The sequence below is a fragment of the Lycium barbarum genome, chromosome 5, assembly GCF_019175385.1.
Source record: "Lycium barbarum isolate Lr01 chromosome 5, ASM1917538v2, whole genome shotgun sequence".
NCBI lineage: Eukaryota > Viridiplantae > Streptophyta > Magnoliopsida > Solanales > Solanaceae > Lycium > Lycium barbarum.
The window spans coordinates 135,386,275-135,412,329 of NC_083341.1; the positions used below are offsets into that span (position 1 = coordinate 135,386,275).

At 36.3% G+C, this 26,055-nt stretch overlaps 2 protein-coding genes across 2 annotated transcripts; both read left to right on the forward strand.

Annotated features, from left to right (window-relative positions):
• The first annotated feature begins 12,331 nt into the window (after window positions 1–12,331).
• Window positions 12,332–16,994, forward strand: LOC132641732 (probable protein phosphatase 2C 15). Its single transcript, XM_060358812.1, has 8 exons — window positions 12,332–13,713; window positions 14,121–14,292; window positions 14,392–14,545; window positions 14,669–14,732; window positions 14,823–14,930; window positions 15,373–15,498; window positions 15,612–15,844; window positions 16,587–16,994. The coding sequence occupies exons 1-8, from the start codon at window positions 13,501–13,503 to the stop codon at window positions 16,804–16,806; spliced, it is 1,290 nt and encodes a 429-aa protein (XP_060214795.1). The 5' UTR covers window positions 12,332–13,500; the 3' UTR covers window positions 16,807–16,994.
• A 2,644-nt stretch (window positions 16,995–19,638) lies between these two features.
• On the forward strand, window positions 19,639–26,055 carry LOC132639870 (rust resistance kinase Lr10-like). Its single transcript, XM_060356258.1, has 5 exons — window positions 19,639–20,460; window positions 20,544–21,447; window positions 21,750–21,756; window positions 24,241–24,350; window positions 25,933–26,055. Exons 2-5 carry the CDS (start codon window positions 20,722–20,724, stop codon window positions 26,053–26,055), a joined length of 966 nt encoding a protein of 321 aa, XP_060212241.1. The 5' UTR covers window positions 19,639–20,460; window positions 20,544–20,721.

Sequence of the window (26,055 nt, forward strand, 5' to 3'; positions counted from 1 at the left end):
AAATTGATAAATAGTGTAAATATGTAGTAAAAGAATATTTTGTAAATCTTCTATTTTAGGTTAGTATAGTTTGTATCCTAATAGGACATTGTAACTATGGTATATTTACCAACTCAATCAATGAGAATAATCACGGAATTAATCTCTTTCATGGTATCAGATACTAGGGTTTGTTTTCCTTCTCTTCCGCTGCCCTAATTCTCCGACGTCCTCTACCCACTTTTCCAACGTCTTCTTCTTCTTCTTCTTCGATTTCCGTCCATTTTTCTTCCCTTCCATCAATGGCAGACACCAAGTTCCATCCTGCTTTGGCTGTCTCCAACATCAAGAATCACATCCCAATCATTCTTGAGATGGAAACGAATCGTTATTCGGCTTGGGCCGAATTATTCAAACTTCATGCCCGGTCTCACCGTGTCCTTTCCCACATTCTGCCAACCGGAAAGGAGAAGGCTCCTACCACCGACGACGAAAAGGAGTTGTGGTCCACTTTGGATGCCACGGTACTTCAATGGGTATATGCAACCATCTCCACGGACTTATTGCATACAATCATCGAAGAAGACCTATCGGCAAAGGAGGCCTGGGATCGCCTCCGTAATCTTTTTCAAGACAACAAAAACTCCCGTGCCGTTGCTTTGGAACATGATTTCTCTCATGTCAAGATGCGGGATTTTCCAAACGCTTCGGCGTATTGCCAACGTCTCAAGACCTTGGTCGATCAACTTAAGAGTGTGGGGGCTCCGGTGACCGACAACCGCCTCGTTCTCCAACTGGTGGCTGGACTCCCAGAGGCATACAAGAATTTGGGTACCTACATCCGCCACAGTAATCCTCTTCCGCCATTCTCCGAAGCTCGGTCAAGTTTGTGCCTTGAGGAAAAGGCGTTGGCTGAAATGCACGATGACTCGCCCGCGGCTATGGTGGCTAATTCCAAATGTGATTTTGATGACTCTTCTCATCTGGAAAATTCTAGTCGTTCTCACCATCATCGGGGCAAAAATAACAACAAAAACCGCGATTCTAGCGGCGGGAATAATAACGGCGGTGGCCGTGGTTCGGGCGGCGGCAGTGGCAGCCGACGCCATGGAGGACGCCCCTCAGGTGACCAGCAGCAGTGGCAACAACCCTCCTCACCGTGGCAGTGGGGTTGGATGCCTCAGTGGGCTCCCCCTTGCCCGTATCCTACCACGTAGTGGGCTCGGCCACAGCAGCAGTGGCAGCCGCCATCTTCTTCGTCTGGCCCGAGGTCGCTGGCCCAACCTGGCATTTTGGGCTCGCGACCACAACAGCAGGCATATGCAGCCACGGGCCCCCCGACGCAATGGACTCCGACGGATATTGAATCGGCCATGCACACGATGACGTTGAACCAACCCGATTCGAATTGGTATATGGATACCGGCGCCACGTCCCATATGACATCCACAAAAGGTACTCTCTCGTCTTATTTTAATTTGAGCAATCGTAATACTGGCATTGTTGTTGGTAATGGTAATTCAATTCCAATTCGAGGTTATGGTCATGCTAAATTGCCTCCCCCGAACCCTCCTTTATTGTTAAACAATGTCCTTCATGCGCCAAAACTCGTAAAGAATTTGATATCGGTTCGTAAATTTACTACTGATAACTATGTGAGTGTTGAATTTGACCCTTATGGGTTTTCTGTGAAGGATGTCCGGACGGGGATGGCTCTCATGAGATGTAATAGTAGGGGTGCTCTCTATCCATTGTCCACCTTCAAAGTTTCCACCAATTCACCGTCGACTTTTGCTGCCTTGTCTTCTACCCGTTGGCATGATCGTTTGGGCCACCCGGGAGCTTCTATTTTGGATTTTCTTAGGCGTAATAAAAGCATTGAATGTAATAGTTCTAGTTCATCTAGTGTCACACCCCATTTTAACCCGGGAGTTAAAGTTAGAAGTATGACGTATTGGAGATTCCTGTTTTTTGTTTATTTTAAGGAGTCGCCACCTAATTATTTATGGTGAATTAGGACACCTAAAGTTTATTAAAGTTATTTTTAAAGTTGGCTCTGTTTAAGGTCTGCGAAACTTAAGATTCTAGGTAAGGGTTCAATTAATCTAGAGGGAAGGTATTAGGCACCCTTTAAGATCCATTAACAATGGTTAACCGACCGGACTTATAATTAGTTAGGCTAAGTGTAAATATAGTATTATAGGAAAAGGAAAGCAGTTTGTAAGTATGGCCAAAGATAGATATGTAAGAATGCTATTTAAAATAGAACTTGTAAAAATAATAATAATTTGTATAAAAGAATATTTTTTTTTATACTGTTTTGAAATACAATTTATAAATATTGTTAAAGTTTTAAATAAAAGTATAATAGTGTTGTTTAAAGTAATACTTATATAAAAAAAAAAAAAAAACATAATAATTTGCGTAAAAGAAGATTTTAAATGTTAAATGAGACTGTAAGATATTGCTAAGGCATTAGCTAAAAATATAATAATAATGTCATTCAAAAATAAGATTTGTAAAAAATGGGATGATTTGCTTATGAATAATAGCCTTTTTAAAGGATAGTTTGACAAAAGTGATCTTTAAGTAAAAAATGATATTACATGAATATGATAATATAAAAACGCTTAGACTTATGTTCTTAAATATGATAAAAAGTCCATGAATTTCTTTCTATATTTTTATCTCTTTATTTAACATTATTTGTGCTAAAATATGCATGATTAAAAGTGTGTTCATAAAATGTACTTGAATTTATATTTTTTGTGTATCCGTGATGTTTGAAATTTCTAATAAAGTAAGACTAGAAACGTGATCTTAATTCAAAATATATATTTACGACCTCACGTCCTTAAAAAAACCGATTGTTCTAATATAGATAAATATTGTAGATATTGTAACTAATTTAATATGAAAATGAAACTATGAAATTAATTATTGGTTCTTTCTACCTATTTTACTAAAATCAAACCCCACTGATTTCGCTAAGGTTCACCTAATCTAAGCAAATAAAATAAGTAAAGTGTTAGTTATGCAATTACAAATTAAATGTACAAAATAAAATAAAACAGGAGAGTAAATAGTTTAAATGGACTCAAGCCGCTGCAAACTGTTTACGTTATCGGGCTTAAGCCCGACAAATCTACTTATATTGCTGCTGTGGTCTGTTGGCTGTTGGGCTTCGGCCCAACAAATTTTATATTTTTTTTTTATTGCTGCGGCCTGTCTCTGTTTGTATAAAGCTGACTCAAGGGAGATTTGTCGGGCTTTAGCCCAACGCCAAGTGCGGAGGAAGAAGAACGAGTCTCTCGAACTCGTATGCGATGGTCATGCATAAAAACAAAAGAAAAGGATTAGCATATAACCCATAAATAAAGCTAAGATGAATGTATTAATGACTTCCCAAACAAGCAATAAGAAAAGAGATTAGACAAACATAGCTGGCCCATATTAGATATTACATAATGCACATGAAGAAATATTTAGAGGACTGATATACCAAACTATACCTGATATACCAACCTTTATATATCGGGAATATATAAGGGTTGTATACATCTGGTATACTTAGATATGCGCTCCACATATAACAGCCAAAACATAAACCAAAGCTTAATTTTAGAAGATGCTATACTATATTTCTATTTTGAACTTTAATACTTCAATTGAGCTAAGAATGCACTATATCATGTTATTATGCTTCTAACATGGCATGTATTGATGTTTCACATATTTGACAGTGTCATTATGGGCAATTTTGAGCAAGAAATTTAGCACAACAAATGAATAAGCAGGTGGCATGGTTATCACTTTGAAGTGCAGGGAGAGGGAATAATGATAGGGATCACAAGCTTACAAAGTCTTATGCGTTCAAATTATATAACGGTAACACTTAGATGGAAGGAGAAACAAGGAAAACGTCATGTGAATAATGGCATCACAAACAGAGCTCACTGGCGAACTGGAAACATACAAGAATAAACAAAATAGGCAAAAAGCTCCATACCAACAAACCATTAGAAGGAGATGAACACGGGTCCCAAACTCGTATTCAAACAATCGAAGTAACAAGTAAAAAAAAAACAGAAGAACAGTTCCGACTTCCAACGTAAATGACTCATACATATATCTGAGACACCCTCGTACATACACCCTAATATACACATAGTACTTGCTGTTCATGTAGTAAGCAACTGCCAATTTCATAGCCATCGATAGTATTAGTATTTCAGTTTGCTTATTCGCCGAAGTTAGCAGGCAGAATGCAGGTTATTCTTTGCAATCGTGAATACAGGGGATAAATTACGTCTTCGTATAAACCAACTGGCTACTAACAGCTCTAGGCAAAAGGATGCAGTGCACATGGTTGAGGGGATACAGAGGGGGGAATGTGTTCAGGGGACTTGAGCATTCCAAGCATATGATTCGTAACCAATCTATATTAGCCAACTAACCTAAACTGTAACTGAACTCCGCTAGCGACTATATCAAACCATGTACCCTCTTAAAACAACATTCATTAGTCTCATCCCAACTTAATCATCAGACCAACCCCCATTGAACAAACGAAACTGAACTAGATTGTGAAGGCAAGAGAAGAACAGGGGCAGATTTCAGGATTGCCATATTCTACTTCTTCTATGTGGTTTAATTGATCAAGTGAGAGGGGAGATTTACAACCTTATGGTCTGAAATAATGTGTTTCTGTTAAAACTAGGCCTAGGCAGTATTAACTAGCAAACAACATCCCCATGTTATGTAATCACTTCATCATACCTCATCCTGAACAGATTGCATTTGTATCCAGTTATATTACCTTAACAAATAGAGTAAACGAGGGAAAGTGTTGACCGCTTTAATTATATACATGATATACTTAAGACATACGCAACCCAGTGTGTATATCAAACGTATAGCGAGTATATACCTTCGCCTTATCTTAATAGTTCCTTGTATACCATATGTATATTTAGTTCTAAATGGGTTTTGAGTTTTGGGAAATCAGTCCAGACATCCGAATTACGGTATACACCTTTCAAAATTCATTTTTTGCGACTAAAATTCTACCCTAACAGCTCCCAAACATCAAAGGAATAATACGACGACAGCGAAATTACATAACTACTGAACAACAGCAGAGTAAACTAAAATCTCAACCAAAAAAAACGAAATTAAAGCTTACGAGTGATAAGGTATCGAAGTTTACCTCTTTTGTGTGCAATGAACTGGGATGTCGAGGTCGTCGAATCTACTCGAACGCGACGAACTCAAATTCGACAAACCTTTCGAATCGACAGTTTCGATGTCGACGGAAATAATATACTCGTTAAAGGAAAGGGAAATTCTGTTTGTCTCCAGAACTTCAAGTGTGAGTAAGGTTCGGACTGGATTTTTGAAAAAAAAATAAAAGGAAAATCAAGGTTATAAAAAGGAAATCTGATCAAGACTTAGGGGAGATTTGAACGTTGGAGGAGTTTTGGGATTCAAGATTTTGTTTTTCCCTCTTGACCCCCGTTTCCTGCCCTCTCTCTAAACACTGAATCCCCCCTTTTTTATAGGATTGCAATTGGGATTTTTTAAATGGAAGAAGAGCGTATGAGAGAGAGTAAGCGGGGAACAGGCGTGATGGAGGTGTCAGGGAAGATGGCAGAGGCGTGGGTGTGGGGAGAACGTGAGGAGAGAGACGAAGAAGGAGGTGGTGTGGGGTGGTGTCAGAGGAGAAACGTGGGTGCTGTAGGGGTTGAGGGAGAAAGAGAGAGGCGGCTAGGGGATGGCGATGAGAGGAGAGAAAGAGAGCGGAGGAGCGGCGGAGACGAGGGAGAAAGGAGACAGAGGAGCGGCGGAGATGAGGTAAAAGAGAAAGAGAGAGAGAGGAGGAGGCGGGTGAAGGTTAGGTTGAAGGAATTGGGTCGGGTCGAAATTAAATTGGGCTGGTCCGTTTGGGCTGGCCTATTAATTTTAAATATGGGCTGATATAAATGTGGGTTGGGTATTAAAATGTAGGTTATTTATTTGGATAGAGAATAATATTGTATTGGTATTTCGGGCCATTAATTGGCTGAAAATTGTTGGTCCTTCCTCCGCTATTTTAATTATTTTTTGGGCTTCTAATTTAATAATTAGCACAACATATACTACGTCAAGATAATTAATAATTAATATGTAGAAAAAATAAGGATTTTTAGAAAGTGTTGTCTAGTAATTAATTTAACGAGTCCAAACCCGAAAAAATGAAATGATGACGAATCATCTAAAATTTGTAGTAAAGTAATACTTGTAACGTCGAAAATAAAAGTAATGATATTAGTAGAAATGGCAATAAAATATTGTAAAAATAAAGTATTTAGCTCGTCAGTAAATTTAGAAAGCCCGAGTAAATTAAATAAAGGGGGGACAAAATTGGGTGTCAACATCTAGTATTTGTCATTCTTGAGTTCTTGGTAAACATGTTAAGTTGCCATTTGCTAGTTCTATTTCCCAAACTTTGTTTCCATTTGACATTATTCATAGTGATTTGTGGACTTCTCCAATTTTGAGTTCTATGGGCCATCGTTATTATGTTCTGTTTTTGGATGATTTTACCAACTATTTGTGGACTTTCCCTTTGGCTAGAAAATCTGATGTTTACTCAAAATTCATGGATTTTAAGACCCATATTCTTACTCAATTTGAACGTCCTATTAAGAATGTCCAATGTGATAATGGGAGGGAATATACTAATAGTCAATTTAGAAAATTTTGTGCATCCAATGGGATGTCTTTCCGTCTTTCATGTCCTCATACATCCTCTCAAAATGGGAAAGCAGAAAGAAAAATTCGTTCACTAAATAATGTCATCCGAACTCTTTTTGCTCATGCCTCCATTCCTCCGTCTTTTTGGCATCATGCATTGCAAATGGCGACGTATCTCATTAATATTTTACCAAGTAAGCTATTGGGTCACAAATCACCTTTAGAGGTCCTTTACCAACGGAAACCATCTTATTCTCATCTCCGAGTCTTTGGGTGTTTATGTTATCCCCTTTTTCCGTCTACTACTATTCACAGGTTGCACCCTCGGTCAACTCCATATATCTTTTTGGGATATCCACCAAACCATCGTGGCTACAAATGTTTTGATTTATCCTCAAATAAAATCATTATTTGTCATCACGTTTTATTTGATGAGACTCAATTTCCGTTTTCCAAAATCCATACTCCGGCTCCCACCTCTTATGACTTCCTTGATGATGGCCTCTCTCCTTACTTGATCCATCATATAGCCGCCAGCCCTCCACCGCTGCCCTGTCCCCCTCCGTCGCTGCCCGTGACTCAGGACCACGCCGACCCCTCCCCACCTGGGCAGCAGCCTCCATCGTCCTCTACGCAGGACCAGTCCGCCCCTCTTCCACACCAGCTTCCCACCACCCCGCAAAACTCGACCATTTCTCCACCTGTCCAGCCCAATACCCACACACGCATGGTCACTCGTAGTCAGCGCGGGATTTTCAAACCCAAGCACCCATTTAATCTACATGCGGCGGTTACCAAGTCCCCCATACCTCGTAAACTGTTGGATGCGCTACGTGACCCGAATTGGAAATTGGCCATGGATGATGAATATGATGCTCTTATTAAAAATAAGACGTGGGAGTTGGTACCCCGTCCACCTAATGTGAATGTTATTCGGTCTATGTGGATTTTTACTCATAAAGAAAAGTCTAATGGTGATTTTGAGAGGCATAAAGCCCGTCTTGTAGGTGATGGCAAAACACAGCAGGTTGGCATTGATTGTGGTGAGACTTTCAGTCCGGTCGTGAAGCCAGAAACGATCCGCACTGTCTTAAGTCTAGCTCTATCTAAATATTGGCCCATTCATCAGTTGGATGTCAAAAATGCATTTCTTCATGGCGAGCTTAAGGTGACGGTTTATATGCATCAGCCTATGGGTTTTAGAGACCCATCTCGTCCCGATTATGTGTGTTTGTTGCGCAAGTCCTTATGTGGGCTTAAACAGGCACCGAGAGCTTGGTATAAAAGATTTGCTGACTTTGTTTCTTCCATTGGTTTTGCTAATAGCAGGCCTGACCACTCCTTGTTCATCTATCGCAAAGGGCACCACTTGGCTTACATTTTACTATATGTGGATGATATTATTCTTACTGCTTCTTCAGATGCTCTCCGCTGTTCTATTATGGGCCTTCTTGGCTCAGAATTTTCTATGAAAGACTTAGGTCCTTTGAACTATTTTCTTGGCATTACGGTGACCCGTCACAAGGGTGGTATGTTTCTATCACAACGAAGTTATGCTACGGACATTATTGAACGTGCAGGAATGTCCTCGTGTAAGCCTTCGTCCACTCCGGTTGACACTAAACCGAAGGTCAGTGCCTCTTCTGGCGATCTGTGTGACGATCCCACTCATTTCTGGAGCCTTGCAGGTGCTCTTCAGTATCTTACCTTCACCAGACCGGATATTTCTTATGCCGTACAGCAGATTTGTCTTCATATGCATGCTCCACGAGATACGCATATGCTTGCTCTTAAGCGGATTATTCGGTATATTCAAGGTACTCTTGATCATGGTTTGCATCTCTACTCATCTTCAGTTACTGATTTGGTTTCATACACTGATACTGATTGGGGGGGGATGTTCAGACACCAGACGCTCGACGTCGGGTTATTGCGTGTTTTTGGGAGATAATTTGATATCCTGGTCATCTAAGCGCCAACCTACTCTTTCCCGCTCTAGTGCGGAAGCAGAATATAGGGGGGTTGCTAATGTTGTCTCTGAATCATGCTGGATACGTAACCTCCTCTTGGAACTACATTGTCCGATCCCTAAGGCTACTTTAGTTTATTGTGATAATGTCAGTGCCATTTACCTGTCAGGAAATCCAGTCCAACATCAGCGCACTAAGCACATTGAGATGGATATACATTTTGTTCGTGAAAAGGTGGCGTGCGGCCACGTCCGTGTCCTTCATGTTCCGTCCCGATATCAGCTCGCCGATATTTTCACTAAAGGACTGCCACAGGTCTTATTTGAAGATTTTCGGGACAGTCTCAGCGTTCGTAAACCTCCCGTTTCGACTGCGGGGGTGTGATAAATAGTGTAAATATGTAGTAAAAGAATATTTTGTAAATCTTCTATTTTAGGTTAGTATAGTTTGTATCCTAATAGGACATTGTAACTATGGTATATTTACCAACTCAATCAATGAGAATAATCACGGAATTAATCTCTTTCAGAAATAAATGCTTGATACATCAAATCATGTTTGGGACTTGACATCTTAGAATTCTTGTTCAAACTTCAAAGTACTTATATAATTTTGGATAAGTTATTTGTTATATTTGAACCCTAGCCTTTGGATTGAGGTTTTCCTTTCCCCCTTTTTTTTGGTTTGAAAATCATAGATATCTAATAGGCATAAGGAAATTAGATTCAGATCACTCATGTGAGTCAATTCGGATTAATATTAAAAAAAAATTAATAAAGAGGAGTCTCAGAAATTCCGCGTATATTTTTTTTAATTCTTTTTTTATATTAACAGAATACACTTCCCTGTCTCCTTTTTCTGATTCCAAAAAGCTCCCATCAAAGAATTCTTGGGCAGATTTTTTTTATGAGATGCTTGGAACAATTTTATCGTAACATACACCATTTTAGACCATGAATATTTATTAGAGTAGAAAGGTAAAATTGGAAAAAAGAAATCATTTCTTGATTTTCTAAAACATGAAATATTATAAGGAAACTATTTGTTTAAAGGTGACAAATAAATAGTACTGGAGGGAGTAATTGACATGCCAAGAATAGTCTAATTTTTTGTCTAGTTCCTACTTAAAGAGCGAAGTTATAATCATTAACACGATGAATTGTGTCAAAAAAAAAAAAAAACAATTTGTTAGAATCTTCTCCATATTTTAGTTTTCACATTTGTTATTAAAATTTCCTATGTAATTTGCTTCCTTTCTAAGCATAATAAAAATGCACTAGCTTGAGAACTCGAAAAACAACTACCAGCACTTATTCTAATCTTGAAAAAAGCTTGAGGCAAAGTCCTTCCACTTGAAGAAAATAGAGTATACTTTAAAAAGTATTCATGTATCATTGTTCAATGACAATTCCTACAATGAGTAGTAAATAATAGGTTTCAACTTTCAATTCGAAGCCATAATTATTGCATTATTAGTTTTGTAAAGTAAACTTCCTTAAGTATTGAAGTATACTCTATGTATGGCAACCACAAGAATTATGGTGGAATATGTGCGATTTCTCTACCTTAAATTTAAAGGTATCATATTAGAGCTCTCAAGATGAAAAAATTAATTCCTACTAAGAAGCGCTCTTTTATAATTCGCGAATTCGAATTAGTTGAACTAGACAATTCTCTATATCGTATGGTTATAAAAAAAAAAAAAAACTCTTTTTTTTTCAACTCGATGTCCGGTACCCACATTGAGGTTCGTCTAAATTCAAATTCATCCTTTTTAGGGTTTCCTAGCTGATCCTGTACCCACATTGGTGTATGATTTATTCTGAATTCGTACCGGAAATTCCCAAATTGAAAGATAAGCACCCTAACAAAGGTGACTTTATATTAGGATTAGAATCCAAGACCTCTGATTAAGAATGACAGGATAGTTAACGCTCCATATATGATTCATTATGTGAAGTTAAAATTTCAACTCATACTTTATGGAGGGGCTGGGAGAAACTTTAGTTTTTATTCTTATTCCTTAGAATTTAACCTAAGAATTTTCTAACATTCCTTTGGTCCCATGGGATTCCCTTTCGAAATTTCAATATCCTACTTCGTTCTAAAGTCTTTAAGCTACAACCACAATCATGAAAAATTTCCAGCATCACTTTTTCTTTTTTTGTCCATTTCTTGAATAAATTTCTAACTCATAAAATTAAATGAGCTAATAAATAAGTTTAAATGAATAATTTATAAAACTATTATGCTAGATTGATAAACGAAAAAAAAATACTTCTTTTATTTCAATTTATCTGACATAATTTCCTTTTTTATTCTGTTCTTAAAAGAAAATATTTCTTTTTATATTTGCAAACAATTCAACTTAAACTTTTCATTTCATCAAAATGACTTTTCTCTTTTTTAGACAGAAATAAAATTTCTCCACAACTATCTCTGACTGTTAGTCTCATAATTCTAACACACTTGGTATGGTATTATTAATATATAAAAAACATCATTGAAACACACTCCGAATTAATGGCATTATTATCAATTTTTAATGAAATCTTTGTTTTCGACAAATATTTTTAATTTTTAAAATTCCATCACAAGCGCACCAATAAAAATACCAATTATATTTTCATTTGTTCTCCTTAAATTATTGCTTTTATAAAAAAAGAATCGGATTGTACTAGGAAGCACATGGCAAAAGGTGTCAAGTCCTTCCACTCGTGTCTAATGTTTGATATCACATGCCTTTACCCTATAGTTTACCTAGTTTCCTATTTTTTTTTTCCCTTAACCTATGTTCCACTATGATGTTGGAATAAAATGAATTTGTATAGGAAAGTTTTATTTTTGAATTAATATGAATTCGGATTGGAAAGGATTTCTATCCAAAGTGACTTCATTTCATAAGCTTGTGAGGCGAAGCCAATAGTTTTAATTTATGAATTTCGATTCACAATTTTTATTTATTTATTTATTTATTAGGATTTTGATATATTATTCATGCATATTAAAATAATTTTTTATACAAGTACAAAGTCTGAGTTAAAATTATCGAGTTTTGAGACGGATCCAGAATTTAAAGTTTATGTGTTTTTACAACTATTTCAAATTAATATACAATAGTAACTTAAATCACAGTCAAATATTTATAAATATGTATTTAATATTTTAATACAAGGCTAGAGTAAAAAATATTAAATTTCTTTAAACCCTTAAGTAATAGTGTGAATCTACCACTAACGCTGCTTTGGTCCCTTAAACCCGAGACTTCTGGTTAAAGATTAATGTGTATTTATCATTGTAATTTCTTTATTAGAAACATTTGAAGGGGATAAAAACAAAAACAAAAAATAAATTAAAAAAAATAAAGCTTTGCTGTACCAAAAAGTCGGTTAAAACGAACAGAAAACACACACAAAAAAAAGGTCATAGTACATTAGAGTCAGCTCTTTCACTTTCCATCACATTTCTTCAACATAAAAAGGTAAGCTTTTAAGAAAAATAATTACATTTTTATGTAACTTCGTTGTTAATTACTCTTAATATATATATATATATATTTACTTCACTTGTGATAGTGAAGTTGGCTGTCGTTTTCTTGTTTGCTGACCTGTTAAATTCAGAGCATTTGTTTATTTATCTGAGATTTATGTGATACATTAATATTATGCGTGTTTCTCTCTCTCAAGAATGTTTGTTTATTTGAGAAAAAAAAGATACTTTTTTAAGTAATGGGTATTTGATGATTGGTTTATTACAGTTCATATCTTGTCAGCAATCCGCGTTATTTTTTTGTTTCCTTTTATTGAATTTTTGTATTAAAATTGTTAACATGGAGTGAAATTCTTTTGTCTCTGTAGTCACTATCAGATCTGCATTTTGGCTTTGTTTGTGTGGGGAAACATAGTACATAAAAACAGCTTTGTCTTTACGAGGTAATGTCCAAATTTGGGTCATATGTTGGAATCTTTGGGTTATATTAGCAGCTGTTAAGTGATGGAGTGAAATTGTTACAAGGAGATTCTTGAAGTTTCTTGTTATGGGGTGTGTTTGTTCTTTGTGTTTTTTGTGGTGTGTGATTTGATTTGGAGATAAAGTTTGAAACTTTGGGAGGATTTTTCTTTGAGGGTGAAATTTTTTTGGAGCTTCTTGAAGTTTTATGTTGTTTGTGTATTTGTTCTAGGTGTTTTTGTGGTTGAATTTGGGGATCAAGTTAGAAACTTTGGGAGAGTTTTCTTTGGGAATGAAATTGTTTGGAGATTCTTGAAGTTTCATGCTGTTTATGTGTTTGTTCTGTGTTTTTGTGGCGTGTGATTGGATTTAAATATAAAGTTTGAAACTTTGGGAGAGTTCTTATTTGAGGGTGAATTTTTTTGGAGCTTCTTGAAGTTTCATGTTATTTATGTGTTTGTTCTAGGTGCTTTTGTGGTGTATGATTGGATTTGGGGATCAAGTTTGAAACTTTGGGAGAATTCTTCTTTGGGAATGAAATTATGAGGAGATTCTTGAAGTTTCAAGTTGCTTATGTGTTTGTTCTGGTGTTTTTGTGGTGTGATTGAATTTGGGGATCAAGTTTGAAACTTTGGGGAACTTCTTCTTTGGGAATATTGGGGTTGTCAGTTTGAGTGAATGTTTGTTTATTGAATAGAATGATTAAGAGCTCTATTCTAGACTACCGTGGAATTCTTGTGATGGGCTGATATGTGAAAAAAAGAAGTGATCTGGGGATTAAAAGAAAAGGAGAACACAGAAAGTTCATGCTCTCCAGATTCGACTATAATAAGGTATAAGTCCTCGATTAGAACTGGTAGGAGGAAAAATGGGGTCAAGGGAAGAAAGGCATAGGTTGAATCATGATCTTGTACCATTAGCAGCACTGATTAGCAGGGAACTACGGAGTGAGAAAATGGAGAAGCCAAATGTAAGATATGGATGTGCAGCTCAGTCCAAGAAAGGTGAGGATTATTATCTGATGAGGACAGATTGCCAGAGAGTTCAAGGCAATCCTTCATCATCCTTCTCCGTGTTTGCGGTATGTATTTCTCCTTTTTTCGACAAATTAGTTGGGGTTTGACATATGAATTCTTTGTATCAATTTCACTCTGTTCAGGTCCATTTTATCACAAGGCGTGTGTCCATCTTTCTATAAGACAAAATTGTTGTCTTAACCAATTTAATGAAATGTGAAATTTCTAGTCTTTCTTGCATTCATTCCATACATACAACTATAATTCCAGACTGATGTCACCTATTCTAGCTATTGGTTTGCTGAATGTTGTATTTGGATTCATCCAGTTTTGTAAAGTTGGCCTAGAGAATGAACATTGATGGTCTTATCAATGTATTTTTTCGCACAGCTCATTGTGTTTCTCATCATACTCAAACTTGTTAGTTGATTAGTTGTCCATCAGATCATAATTCTTCTTTATTAATTGTCAGATCTTTGATGGACATAATGGGACAGCAGCTGCAGTGTTCTCAAAAGATAATTTACTAAATCTTGTTTTGAGTGCCATACCTCGCGGACTCGGAAGGGACGAGTGGCTTCATGCTTTGCCTCGTGCACTAGTTGCTGGGTTTGTGAAAACTGATAAGGAGTTCCAGAGAAAAGGCATGAAATTTGTGCTTTCTGCTTCTCTTCCTTCAAGTTATAACTTTCAATTTATGTTTCAATAGTGCTAATTCTATATGCTTTCATTTGTCACTGCAGGACTAACATCTGGAACTACAGCTACATTTGTGATCGTTGATGGATGGACAGTGACAGTTGCGTCTGTTGGAGATTCCCGCTGCATTTTGGATACTCAGGGCGGTGCTGTTTCAGAATTAACTGTAGACCATAGGCTTGAAGAAAATGCAGAGGAGTAAGTGTCCATCTCCTAAATATTTCCTTCTGGTTATCCGTCGATATGAAAATGTTCATTATTTTTTTTTTTTTTTTTTTTTTGATGAAGTGAAAATGTTCATTATTTCTTGATTAATCGCAGAAGGGAGCGTGTCACAGCAAGTGGTGGTGAAGTAGGAAGACTAAGCATTTTTGGTGGTACTGAGGTGGGTACACTTTGTATCTAGTCGAGCTTATGGAAATCGTTCTGGTATCATATTATCGGTTTAAAACAAGGCTTTTATTAAAATCTGCAGATTGGTCCTCTTCGTTGTTGGCCAGGAGGTTTATGCCTTTCAAGATCAATCGGAGATATGGATGTAGGGGAATTCATTGTTCCAATACCATATGTCAAACAAGTAAAAGTAAGAACTAGCTTTTTTCTTACTCCCTTGTTGACCATCTTAAGATTTACCCCCCACCAAATCCTGGTGTACTCTTTTGTTCTATATTTGATGTCTTTTGCGTAGAGATTGGTAAATTCATGAATGATGTTGAAGTGTGTGACCATCTCATCTAAAAGTTTAAGTTATTAGAGAGAGATTACACTTTTATTTATTTAATTATATTCTCAACACGCACATTGCATGAGGGCATGATTCTTTTTGTCATGGTCAAGCACATGGATTATTTTTGGTAATGGGTGGCAGTGAGGCTTGATCCCAGGACCTCTGCCTACCCTGATATCATGGTGAATTGTGTGACCATCTCATCTAAAAACTTAAGCTATTAGGGAAAGCACAGTTTTATTTACTTAATATATTCTCAACAAATGGATCATGCCCTAACTTTGTCAACATTGTGAAGCTATCTACTGCAGGTGGAAGGCTAATCATTGCATCTGATGGAATTTGGGATGCTGTATCATCAGACATGGCTGCCAAGTCTTGTCGTGGCTTGCCTGCTGAGCTTGCTGCTAGACAAGTCGTGAAGGTGGTGGAGTTCACGCGAATCTTTGCATCTACAACAAGTGTTTAGGATTACATTTTTAATTCAATTAAGCTTTTTGTTGGGAAATTTTCAAATTTATGTCGTTGGTTGTCTAGGATGCTTTGAGGACCCGTGGGCTGAAGGATGACACAACATGCATAGTAGTTGACATAATTCCTCCCGATAACACTGTACAGCCTGCAACTCCGCCAAAGAAGTATAACAAGTTCCAATCCCTTTTCTTCAGAAGAAAGTCGCATAAATCTGTTGCTAAACTATCGAAAAAGCTGTCAGCTGTAGGCATTGTAGAGGAACTGTTTGAAGAAGGCTCAGCAATGCTTGCTGAAAGGTCAGAATTCTCCTGAATTTTGAAACCTTGCTATATTTTAATATTTCATGAAGCTTTTAGTTTCTGATGATTTTGGAAGGAATAATTAGACAAGATTGATTGTTAAATAATGAAGCAGCTAAAGATCTGTTTTTACATCTTGGTTAAGTGGAAAACAAATATATTCTTTCGGTGTCATTAACTGATGAGATAGAACAGTTGAAGATAAGATATACTGCAACCTCTTATGGTTTCCTCACAAGGTCACAGGTCTGGTGTCTAAGTAAATTTCTTTAATTTAGGACTTTGTTAGTTCAAAAATAAGGATAACGCTCATATTATAGGATGCACTTCTACCATCAGGGAAGATATACTGGATCCTACTGGTAAAATTGAATTGGAATTGTCAAGTTTTCCAAAACACACCCAGTGTGATCCCACAAATGGGGTCTAACAAGGGTGGTGTGTACACAGACCTTACCCTTACCTTTGGTGGAGTTGAGAGGTTGTTTCCGATAGACCCTCAACTTGTCAAGTTGTCCATAACTATTTAACCGTGTGTTTACTTTGTTATTATAAGCATTGAGATTGCGGTATTGGTCAGATTAAATCTGGTCTCTTTACATAGATGTGAGGTGGTTGGTGTGTTTCCCTCTACCTGGAATTCAGTATTCTTGACTTTTTGTTCTCATTTAGTCATTTTCCTATGAGTTACATTGCCACGAAGAAAACTTTGATCACTGTATTATCACGTGGATTGCAGATTGGGGAGTGAGGATTCAAATGGTCCATCAATGTCCGGTCTCTTCATTTGTGCTGTTTGTCAGGTTGACCTTGCTGCAAGCGAAGGCATATCAGTACATGCTGGTTCCATTTTCTCAACGAGCTCAAAGCCTTGGCAAGGTCCTTTCCTATGTGCTGACTGTCGTAATAAGAAAGATGCCATGGAAGGAAAACGACCAAGTGGAGTTAAAGTCGCTTAACTCCGTGCATCATTGCCAAAGTGTGTCAAATTTTTTGTTATAGTAATTCTTTCTGATTTCTGTCTCATATCTTAGTTAAGGTGATTTATTGAACGTTGGCATCAAAGCATATTATATGTCAGCCAATAATGTAAATAGGTTCTATTAAATGAAAAAAAAATGTGATAGAGCTAATTGGGGTGTTCTCAGATCCCTCTTTCATAGTAGTTATGAGATTGATCAAGAGATTAAATTTGCGCAAGAACTACTTATTTTGGACTTAAAGATAGTGAAGGGAAAACGCGTTTTGAATTTCAGTTGGTACTGAAGCAAATATTGTCTGAGACTTCAACTACAACATGTCATGTCATATTTTATTATGTATAAGAGGGATAAAAGAAATAAAGATAAGAGACAAGTGATCATTCTAATTGTTTTTCTCTTCTCATTTTCAGAGATTAATCAAATAATTAATTATAAAGGTTAAATATAAATATTAAAATATATCAATCAATATATTACAAGTTGTAAGGTGTTAAATAGAATGAGAAAAGACTACCAGAAAGGAAAATAACATCATTTCATAGTGTTTTGAATGTGTATCTTCATTAATCTCTCTCTCGGAGAAATTTTCGATTCTACTAACCTTGACCTCAAATATCATATTTGAAATATGCAGTGCAAGAATGACTGGAAAATAATAATCACAAAAAGGAATTCAACTCAACAATTAAGTTAATGTCTACTCTTCCTTTTCTTGAGGTGGTATGTTTTTGTTTTTTTTGGTTTCTCATCCAGTGTCCAGTATCCGCATTGGGGCCCGACTAATCTGGATTCGTGCCGGGTAGTCCCGCATTGGGGGCAAAGCACTCCCTAACAAGGGTGACTACGTGCTCAAGGGGGCTCGAATTCGAGACCTCTTGGTTAAGGATGGAGTAGTACCAGCCACTACACCACAACCCTTGTTGGTGAGGTAGTATTTTCTTTTGTTTGCTTCCCTGTATCTTGAATTCTTAAAACTGAAAAGGCTCAAATATGCCATCAAACTATCGGAAATGACTCATTTATGCCATTCACCAATAATTTGGCTAATTTATGTCATTGTCGTTACCAAAATGGCTCATTCATGCCATTTTTCATTACGTCGGTTCTACACTACCAGATATGACACGTGGCCTCCAATTAGAGGTCCACGTCGTTTAATTAAACTAACACAAATTAAATCCTAAATTAATGTGTCGGGTTTTAGTTTAATTTATGATTTAATTTGTGATGATTTAATTAAACAATGTGGGACTCTAATTGGAGGCCACGTATCATATCTGGTACTGTAAAACCAGCGTTAATGAAAAGTGGCATGGATGAGCCATTTTGGTAACGGCGATGGTATAAAGAGCCAAACTATTGACTAATCGCATAAATGAGTCATTTTCAATAGTTCGATGGCATATTTGAGCCATTTTCGTTCTTAAAACGCAACACTTGTGTCGGTCGGTATCCAAAACAGTAAAACAAGATCAATTATTGGGAAAAGCTCCACATACACCACACATTTAAACCAAATCAATAGATGCATGTGTTTGTTTGGACACAAATTTTTCATAACTAACTAAATATCATTATTTTAAAAAGCGAGGGCGTGAAGCGAGAAGTTTTATGCCGCATGAGGCGAGGCATAAGTCCCGAGACATGGGTGTAACTTGTAAGTCTCATAGATCTACGGCGCATATGTCTCATGTATCATCAATTTTATAATTTTATTACTAAAAAATAAGCAACTTGAATGTTTTCATTAAAAATTCTGCAAATAAATTCAAATAAATCACCAATAATATAAAAATATTATTATAATGATTATTTGACAAAGGTCATAACACAAAATGATAATAGCTTAGATAATCTTTAAAACGAATCTTCATTCACTTCATCGTTAATCTCCAAATTTATTGGTCCTTCCCACCCTCAACTAATTGCATTGACTTTTATTTATATATTCAAAGAAGGAGAAGGACAAAAAGTGTAAGAGAAATGACAAAAAATTGATGAAGTTGCTTCAGGAACATAGTGCTATGAAATCTCTATCATATCAATTTCAGACATAATCATCTAAAAAAACTATTTACGGTAGTGTTATTTTCAATGAGAGTTGTTTTCTTTATTTATAGAGTATATTTTTTTAAAAATCACTACAACATGAAAACATAAACATGATAACACAAAGTATAAATATTATTACAACAATATTAAAAATTATAATCTATAGCAAACTTACTTTTAAAAAAATAAAATTTAAATTAACGTCCGGGGCGTACGCCCCAAATTCTAGGGCGTACGCCCTTTGGATCTACGCCTTTCATTTGCGCCCCTGAGCGTTTTTCGTACACCCCGTCCCGGGACTCGCCCTGAAAACGCCTCTAGAAACACTGCGAAATATATAAGATTTTAACTACGTACTCCCTCCGTTCACTTTTATTGTCCACTGTGAACTTTGCACACCCCTAAACAAATAATAAATGAAGTGCATAATTTATCATGATACCCATATTAATTGACGCATATTTTTAATGGACTTCAAAAGTGATCTGAAATGAGTAATTAATACTATAGGCAAAACAGGAAAAAAAACCGTCTTCTCTTGATATGCTAAGAGTGACAAGTAAAAATGAAAATATATTTTTAGAATATTAGACAAGTAAAAGTGAAAGGAGCAATCATGATTTTGACCTTAAGGGGAAAGAAAAAGACAGCTTGAATTAAAAGAAAGAAGAGCAAAGTTCTTGGCTTCCCACAAATGCACAATTAATGCAGAGACTTTTCCTATCCCAAGTCTTTGCAGTACAGTCCTAAGTCGTCGCATGCTTTAGTACTACTTTTATGGAAAATCAAAAATTGTTTCAGATCTTAATATTCTAGTGCAAATAAATCAAGCTACATGTGTTGCTGCTATTGATGTTTCTTTGTACAAAAGGGTTCATCATGGATTTATTTTCTTGGTTCTTTGTTTCCATTTTCTTTCATTTCTTGTGCTTTGGTTCAGCTCAAGGACAAAACACATCCTACTCAATCTGCACTAAGGAATTTCAGTGTGGAAACTTAAGCAATTTGAGCTTTCCTTTCTATAATTCCACTCAAACAAATTGTGGATTGCGCAAAGTGAATTGTGAAGTTAGTCCAAATGCCACAATTGAATTAGAAGGGGTGAAATATCAAGCTCTTTGGAAACAAGACTTTTCTATCGGACTTACGGACCCTATTCTTGAAAAGTTGTTGAAGAACAAAAGCTGCACAACTTTCGATAGAAATCTGTCTCTCCCAATTTCTTCTTCAATCACACATAAATGCAACGGTATCCTGAAGAGTGCACATGAAGAATTTTTCTCTTTCCCAAGTTATCAAAACTACAGTGGCTGCAAAGTTTCATATTATACTATAACACCTCAGTCTATCATTATCCAGGATTCCAGTTTCCTAGTAGCTGTTCACATATTCAGTTACCCTTGGATTCAAATTCAGAAGCAAAATCAAATGATAGTGTCTTATTTGATCTGTTAACTGATGAAGTTATACTAGGATGGACCGTGTCTGATGCATGTAATCAATGTTATTATACAGGAGGCAGGTGTCAAACTGATAATAGTACTAACAACTTTCTTCGTTATAATAAAATCAACAAAGGTAAAAGAACTTTTTCCATGGTTTATATTAAAGATTTTGGTTCTGTTTTTCCTTGGTTCAACTTACATTTTCATCGTTTACAGGAACATCGAGAAAGCTTCTTCGAACAAGCTGGTTGGTCGTAGCCGCAGGCACTTTTTCTCTGAAATCTGTGACTGACCTAAAAAATTCTCAGTTGCTTTTTCCCTTTTGCTATTCAAGATTTTCTTTTGCAAATACTATAGTAGTTGTATTGTCCCGAAAACAGACTCTTCCCAGTGCATGACTTCATTTTTTTTTTGCACATCTGTAGTTTTCTCTTGCCCTGGGATCTTGATTTTGCTTTTCTGCTTTAGTAAAAAGATTTTCTGGTACAAATGCCTCATGTTTTGGGAATCTAAAGCTGAAGATCACCGAAATATTGAAGCATTTCTGAAGAACTATGGGTCATATGTTCCAAAAAGATACAACTATATAGATATCAAACGAATCACCAGTCGCTTAAAAAACAAACTAGGCCAAGGAGGATATGGTAATGTATACAGGGGAAGTTTGCGTAACGGGAGTCAAGTGGCAGTAAAGGTCCTGAATGAACTAAAAGGCAGTGGTGAAGATTTCATTAATGAGGTGGCAAGTATTAGCAGGACATCGCATGTTAACATAGTGAACCTTGTGGGATTTTGTTTTGAGGGACGCCAAAAAGCTCTTGTATATGAATTCATGCCAAATGGATCTCTTGAAAAGTTTATCTATGAGGAAAGATCTGACACAATTCGCCAATTGGCTTGGCCAATACTTTACAAAATTGCACTTGGCATTGCTCGAGGATTGGAGTACTTGCACCGTGGTTGTAACACAAGGATTTTGCATTTTGATATAAAGCCTCATAATATCCTACTTGACGACAATTTCTGTCCTAAGATTTCTGATTTTGGTCTTGCCAAACTGTGCATGAAACAGGAGAGTACTGTGTCAATGTTAGGTCCACGAGGGACTATTGGCTATATTGTTGTCACGCCCCGAACCATGGCCTGAACGTAACACGACACTCGGTGCCTGACTGCATGTGACCGAGCGAACCACATGGCTTGCTGAATCATCATGATACATAACATATGCGGAATATAACGTGAATGCATGATGAGCCTTTATAAAACATGTTAAGTCATAATACTTAATAATACTTGTTTAAACATGAGTGAGCCAAAATGGCTATACGACTCCAAATGTCTGACATGACATAACTGACTTGTCTAGTCTATGAAACCTCTATCATGAGTCTGACTGGAAAACATACTTACTGGGACAAGGCCCCCAGTATACCTTTAGATGCATAATTAATCATAAAACAAAAGTTGACTAAACCCCAAATGAGATGGGGCTCACCAATAAGCTGATACGAATGTGGTCCTACTGAGCAGTTGTGTCGTCCTGTATATCAGTACTTGCATCGTGAAATGCAGGCCCCCGGGCAATAAAAGGGGACGTCAACACATTGAATGTACTGGTATGTAAAGCAACCGAAAGAAACAACATGGAACATGGAATAACATGATAAGAACTGAAACTGAAAACGTGGACATGAACATGAGCATGAGCATGAGTACATAAACATGAAATTGAAACTGAAACTGAGTACTGGAACTGAACATAATCATGAGTACTGTAAGCATGAGATAATCTGTAATAATCTGTAATAATCTGTAATACCGACATGAACCACCACGGGGAGAAACGTGGAGTCTGATCTCTGCCTGATCAGCTAAGCCATCTCGTACCTTGCCGGGGCACGAGACATGAACATGACATGAATGGATCCAAATTCCCTCAATGGGGAAAATATGAAGGAATCGTCCTAACTGGGCGGAGCGATCCTTATCCTACGTTGGCATACGTAGTTTCAGGCTATCTGAGCCTTCTCTGTATTAATACAACTCCCGAACATGAAAATAATATAGTTGGCTAAGAAGCCCATGACTTTCGTGAATTAACTTGTACTTGTCTTGAAATCATGATTTCACGAAATAACTTGTAAACATGGTTTCATGAAATAGCTTGTAAACATGCTCTTGATTTTTGAGTAATACAATAGTTCATAATCATATATTTGTAATTGACTTGAAAACATGCTTGTAACTTGTAAAATAAAATCATACCGTTTCATATGAACATAATGAGAACACATGAGAAAGAATTCATGATTCATGGAGTAAGCTAGGATTCCTAATATCCGTAATGGAAGGTTAGGAATACAATAACGAACATAGATACAAAATTTATGTACATACATACGTAATTACGGGCTACCAATATGTTGGGTTTAATGTCCTAGGATTTGAACTTCATAGATTTTAAGAAACGGATCATGTGGAAGAACGTAGAGATTCCCACATGTGGATGGAAGTTCTACATACCTTAACTTCCTGCTTTTGAGTGTATCACAATGTCCTTCAATCCCTTCAACTTTAATCTATAGCAATACAGGTCATAGGGACTCTATATTAGCAACAATATCCATATTTTGTTCATCTAAGCATTTTATCAAACACTTGGTGGGCATGAAGCTCCACAACCTTCATTAATGGTGTTTTCTCCCCCCCAATCCCCATTCTATTACTTCTAGCTGATTCTACAATCTCAATTAGATGTAATTGACATCATTCTTCATCACCCATGTGAATACAACAATCCCAAGTCAACAATCCAAAAACCCTAGCATAGTTCATATAATTCTCTTTATCAAACCCATTTACTATTCTCCCAAGAACTTATCAACACTTTAATCATCATGAAACATCATAAAACTTACCTTGGTTATTGTAGGAATAAGTCTTGAGTTGAAATGCTTCACTTGAACAAAACCCTAGTTCCACCTTCTATGGAATTTCTTGACTTGAATGGATTTGATGTGTTTCTCACACTTAGTTTTGTGGATTGATGAAGTGGATCTTTTGTTTCACTTGGATTCTTGCATATGAAGTGTTTGGATGGCTCTAGAGAACCCTTGAGTCGTGTAGGAGAAATGGGAATGAAAAAAAATGGGTTTGGGTCTCTTATTAACATCTTAAAATCTGACCCATCGGGCAATTCTACGCCCATTTTTACGTTCCGTATAATGGTTTTACGGACCGTATAACTCACCGTAAAACCATTCCAGTGATTTGGACATTCTGTGCTCATTTTACGGTGTGTTTTATGTCCCGTATAATGGTTTTACGGACCGTATAACTTACCGTAAAACCATTCCAGTGATTTGGGCATTCTGTGCTCATTTTACGGTGGTCTGAGTCAATTTTACGGACCGTATAATTGTTTTACGGACCGTAAAATTGAACCGTAAAACTGACCAACAAAATATCATTCTCTGTGACCATTTGATGGACCGTATAAATGTTTTACGGACCGTCAAAATGTTTTACGGACCGTCAAATGGTCCGTCAAAATTCTTCTGCTCGGACAGTCTGTCGTATAATGGGCATAACTCTTTGCACAGATGTCCGTTTGAGGCCCATAATATACCGTTGGAAAGATATTTCAAAGGGATACAACTTTAATCAAGAAAGTTTTCCCAAATTCCAAAATAATAATGGGGTTATGGTCGTTGTAAGTAAGATCATCTATAAACTCACTTGCAAACATGCCCCGTAGAGTGGTTTCCAACTTTGTTTTGCCCAAAGACTCTTCTCATGTCTTGATTGGGTTTCAAACACCATTTATACACTACGAAAATTGGGTTCATTATACCTCCATCTTATAAGACAAATCTTAACCCGAATGCACGAGGTGTTACAATTGCTCTAGAAATTGTTTGCCGAAACTTGGGAGGTGTCTCTCACAAGTCCGACGTCTATAGCTACGGAATGATGGTTCTAGAGATGGTTGGAGGAAGAAAAAATATTGAATGCACTGTTGTAAGTCCCTTATTTAAAATCTCTAATAATTTTTCAAGAAACTGATGAAGACTAAAGGGTCAGGACAATCTGGTCGATTGAGAAGAGTAGGAAAAGGAATATCTTTCTTCTTTCTTTTCTTTTTTCTCCTCAAAAATCTAATAGTTTAATTCTTTTCACATTCCTTGACCTAAAGTTACCTACTTAAAGTCACCTGCAAATGATAGATGAATCTAGCTCTTCTACTGCTACTTCTTTTCATTGTTCTTCTGTGTCCACTTTCTTTTTCGTAATTTTGGCCATACAAATGACTCAACTCTTTCATCTATAAGAAAAAACGAAGTTAAGGCTTTGAGTTGGTGACAAAATTTTACCTGGTTGATTTCACGTATGTTTTGCAATTGATGAAGCGGAATGGCTGGTATTTATGTAGTGAAGCACTAGGTTAATTTTGTTTAAATTGTTCTCATGTATTATGATTCTTTTACTACAAATTATATAATTGAATAATGGCAACCATTTGTTTATATATTGTTATTTGGAAAACTTACACAAATAGCTACCTTTTAATAGCTTCTAACTAGTTATAGCTACAAGTTGAAGATTTACAATTCGTAGCTGCTTTTGGCTGTATTTCAGTTGTATCTCGAATTTTTGAAATACAGATGAAATACAGCGAAATACAGAGAAATACAAAACGCGTTAGAGTAAATTTAGGCTCTATTTTTTTAAAAAAATTCTGAGAGAAAAAATAGGCTATATTTTTGGAACATAATATTCTTTTCCTTTTTAAATAGTAAGTCAAATTAAATCAATCATATTTCACACAAATCACCGAAGAGTAAAATCAGGCCTTATTATGGAACAATTTTTTTTTTTTTTTTTTTTTTAAATTATGGAATTCAATTCAAAACTTCCCATAAATCACACATAACGATTGTTCTTCCATAAAAGCTTACGAATCTCTCTCAACTTTTATCACAATCAAAACTTTTTGAATTCAAAAACCACTAAAGATCTAAAAACTTCCAAATACAGAAAAATATACACTGAAATATAATGAAATATGGTTGACTGTCTAAGAAATATAAAGTTGTAGTATGCGTATATACAATGAAATACAATGAAATATATCAGAAACTGTTTCATAAATTAGAAATACAAAATGCAGAAATACATTGAAATACAGCGAAATACAAAAGTCGTGAAAACAAAGTGTAGTAAAAATAGGCTCTATATTTGGAACATTCACTATATTTACACCAAAAAAAAGATAAATACATTGAAATACAGCGAAATAATATACTGAAATATACTGAAAATTAGATATACTGTTTGTTAATACACAGAAATATACTCAAATATACTGAATTATACTGAAACATTTTATCAAACACTTGGTGGGCATGAAGCTCCACAACTCTCATCAATGGTGTTTTCATGGGAAAGAAGCGAGTCGTCTCAGATTGCTACAAAAAGGACGTTATTCGGAGCTTGCCTTACATTTGAAGCTGGAGCTACTAGAAGGAGTGGTGGCATATCATAGTAGTCAGATTGAAAAATCTAGAAAACCTTGACATCTGCTCAAGCCAAGTTTTTGCAGCTTCAAATTCTAGATGAAGATTTGTCCTTACTTTTGGGTATGGGCTACAAAGAACGAGATGCCAAAAGAGTGTTGCACACGAACAATCAAGTAGTAGAAAGTGCTGTTGATTTTCAGAGATAA

What these genes read in the sequence shown, in the direction of transcription:
- LOC132641732 (XM_060358812.1), top strand. Translation starts at nt 13,501, where the DNA reads ATGGGGTCAAGGGAAGAAAGGCATAGGTTGAATCATGATCTTGTACCA. An exon ending in CTTGAAGAAAATGCAGAGGA is followed by an intron (nt 14,546 to 14,668) that starts GTAAGTGTCCAT and finishes GATTAATCGCAG; the next exon opens with AAGGGAGCGTGTCACAGCAA. An exon ending in GCATTTTTGGTGGTACTGAG is followed by an intron (nt 14,733 to 14,822) that starts GTGGGTACACTT and finishes TAAAATCTGCAG; the next exon opens with ATTGGTCCTCTTCGTTGTTG.
- LOC132639870 (XM_060356258.1), top strand. Translation starts at nt 20,722, where the DNA reads ATGACTTCATTTTTTTTTTGCACATCTGTAGTTTTCTCTTGCCCTGGG. An exon ending in AAAATATTGAATGCACTGTT is followed by an intron (nt 24,351 to 25,932) that starts GTAAGTCCCTTA and finishes AAGTTTTTGCAG; the next exon opens with CTTCAAATTCTAGATGAAGA.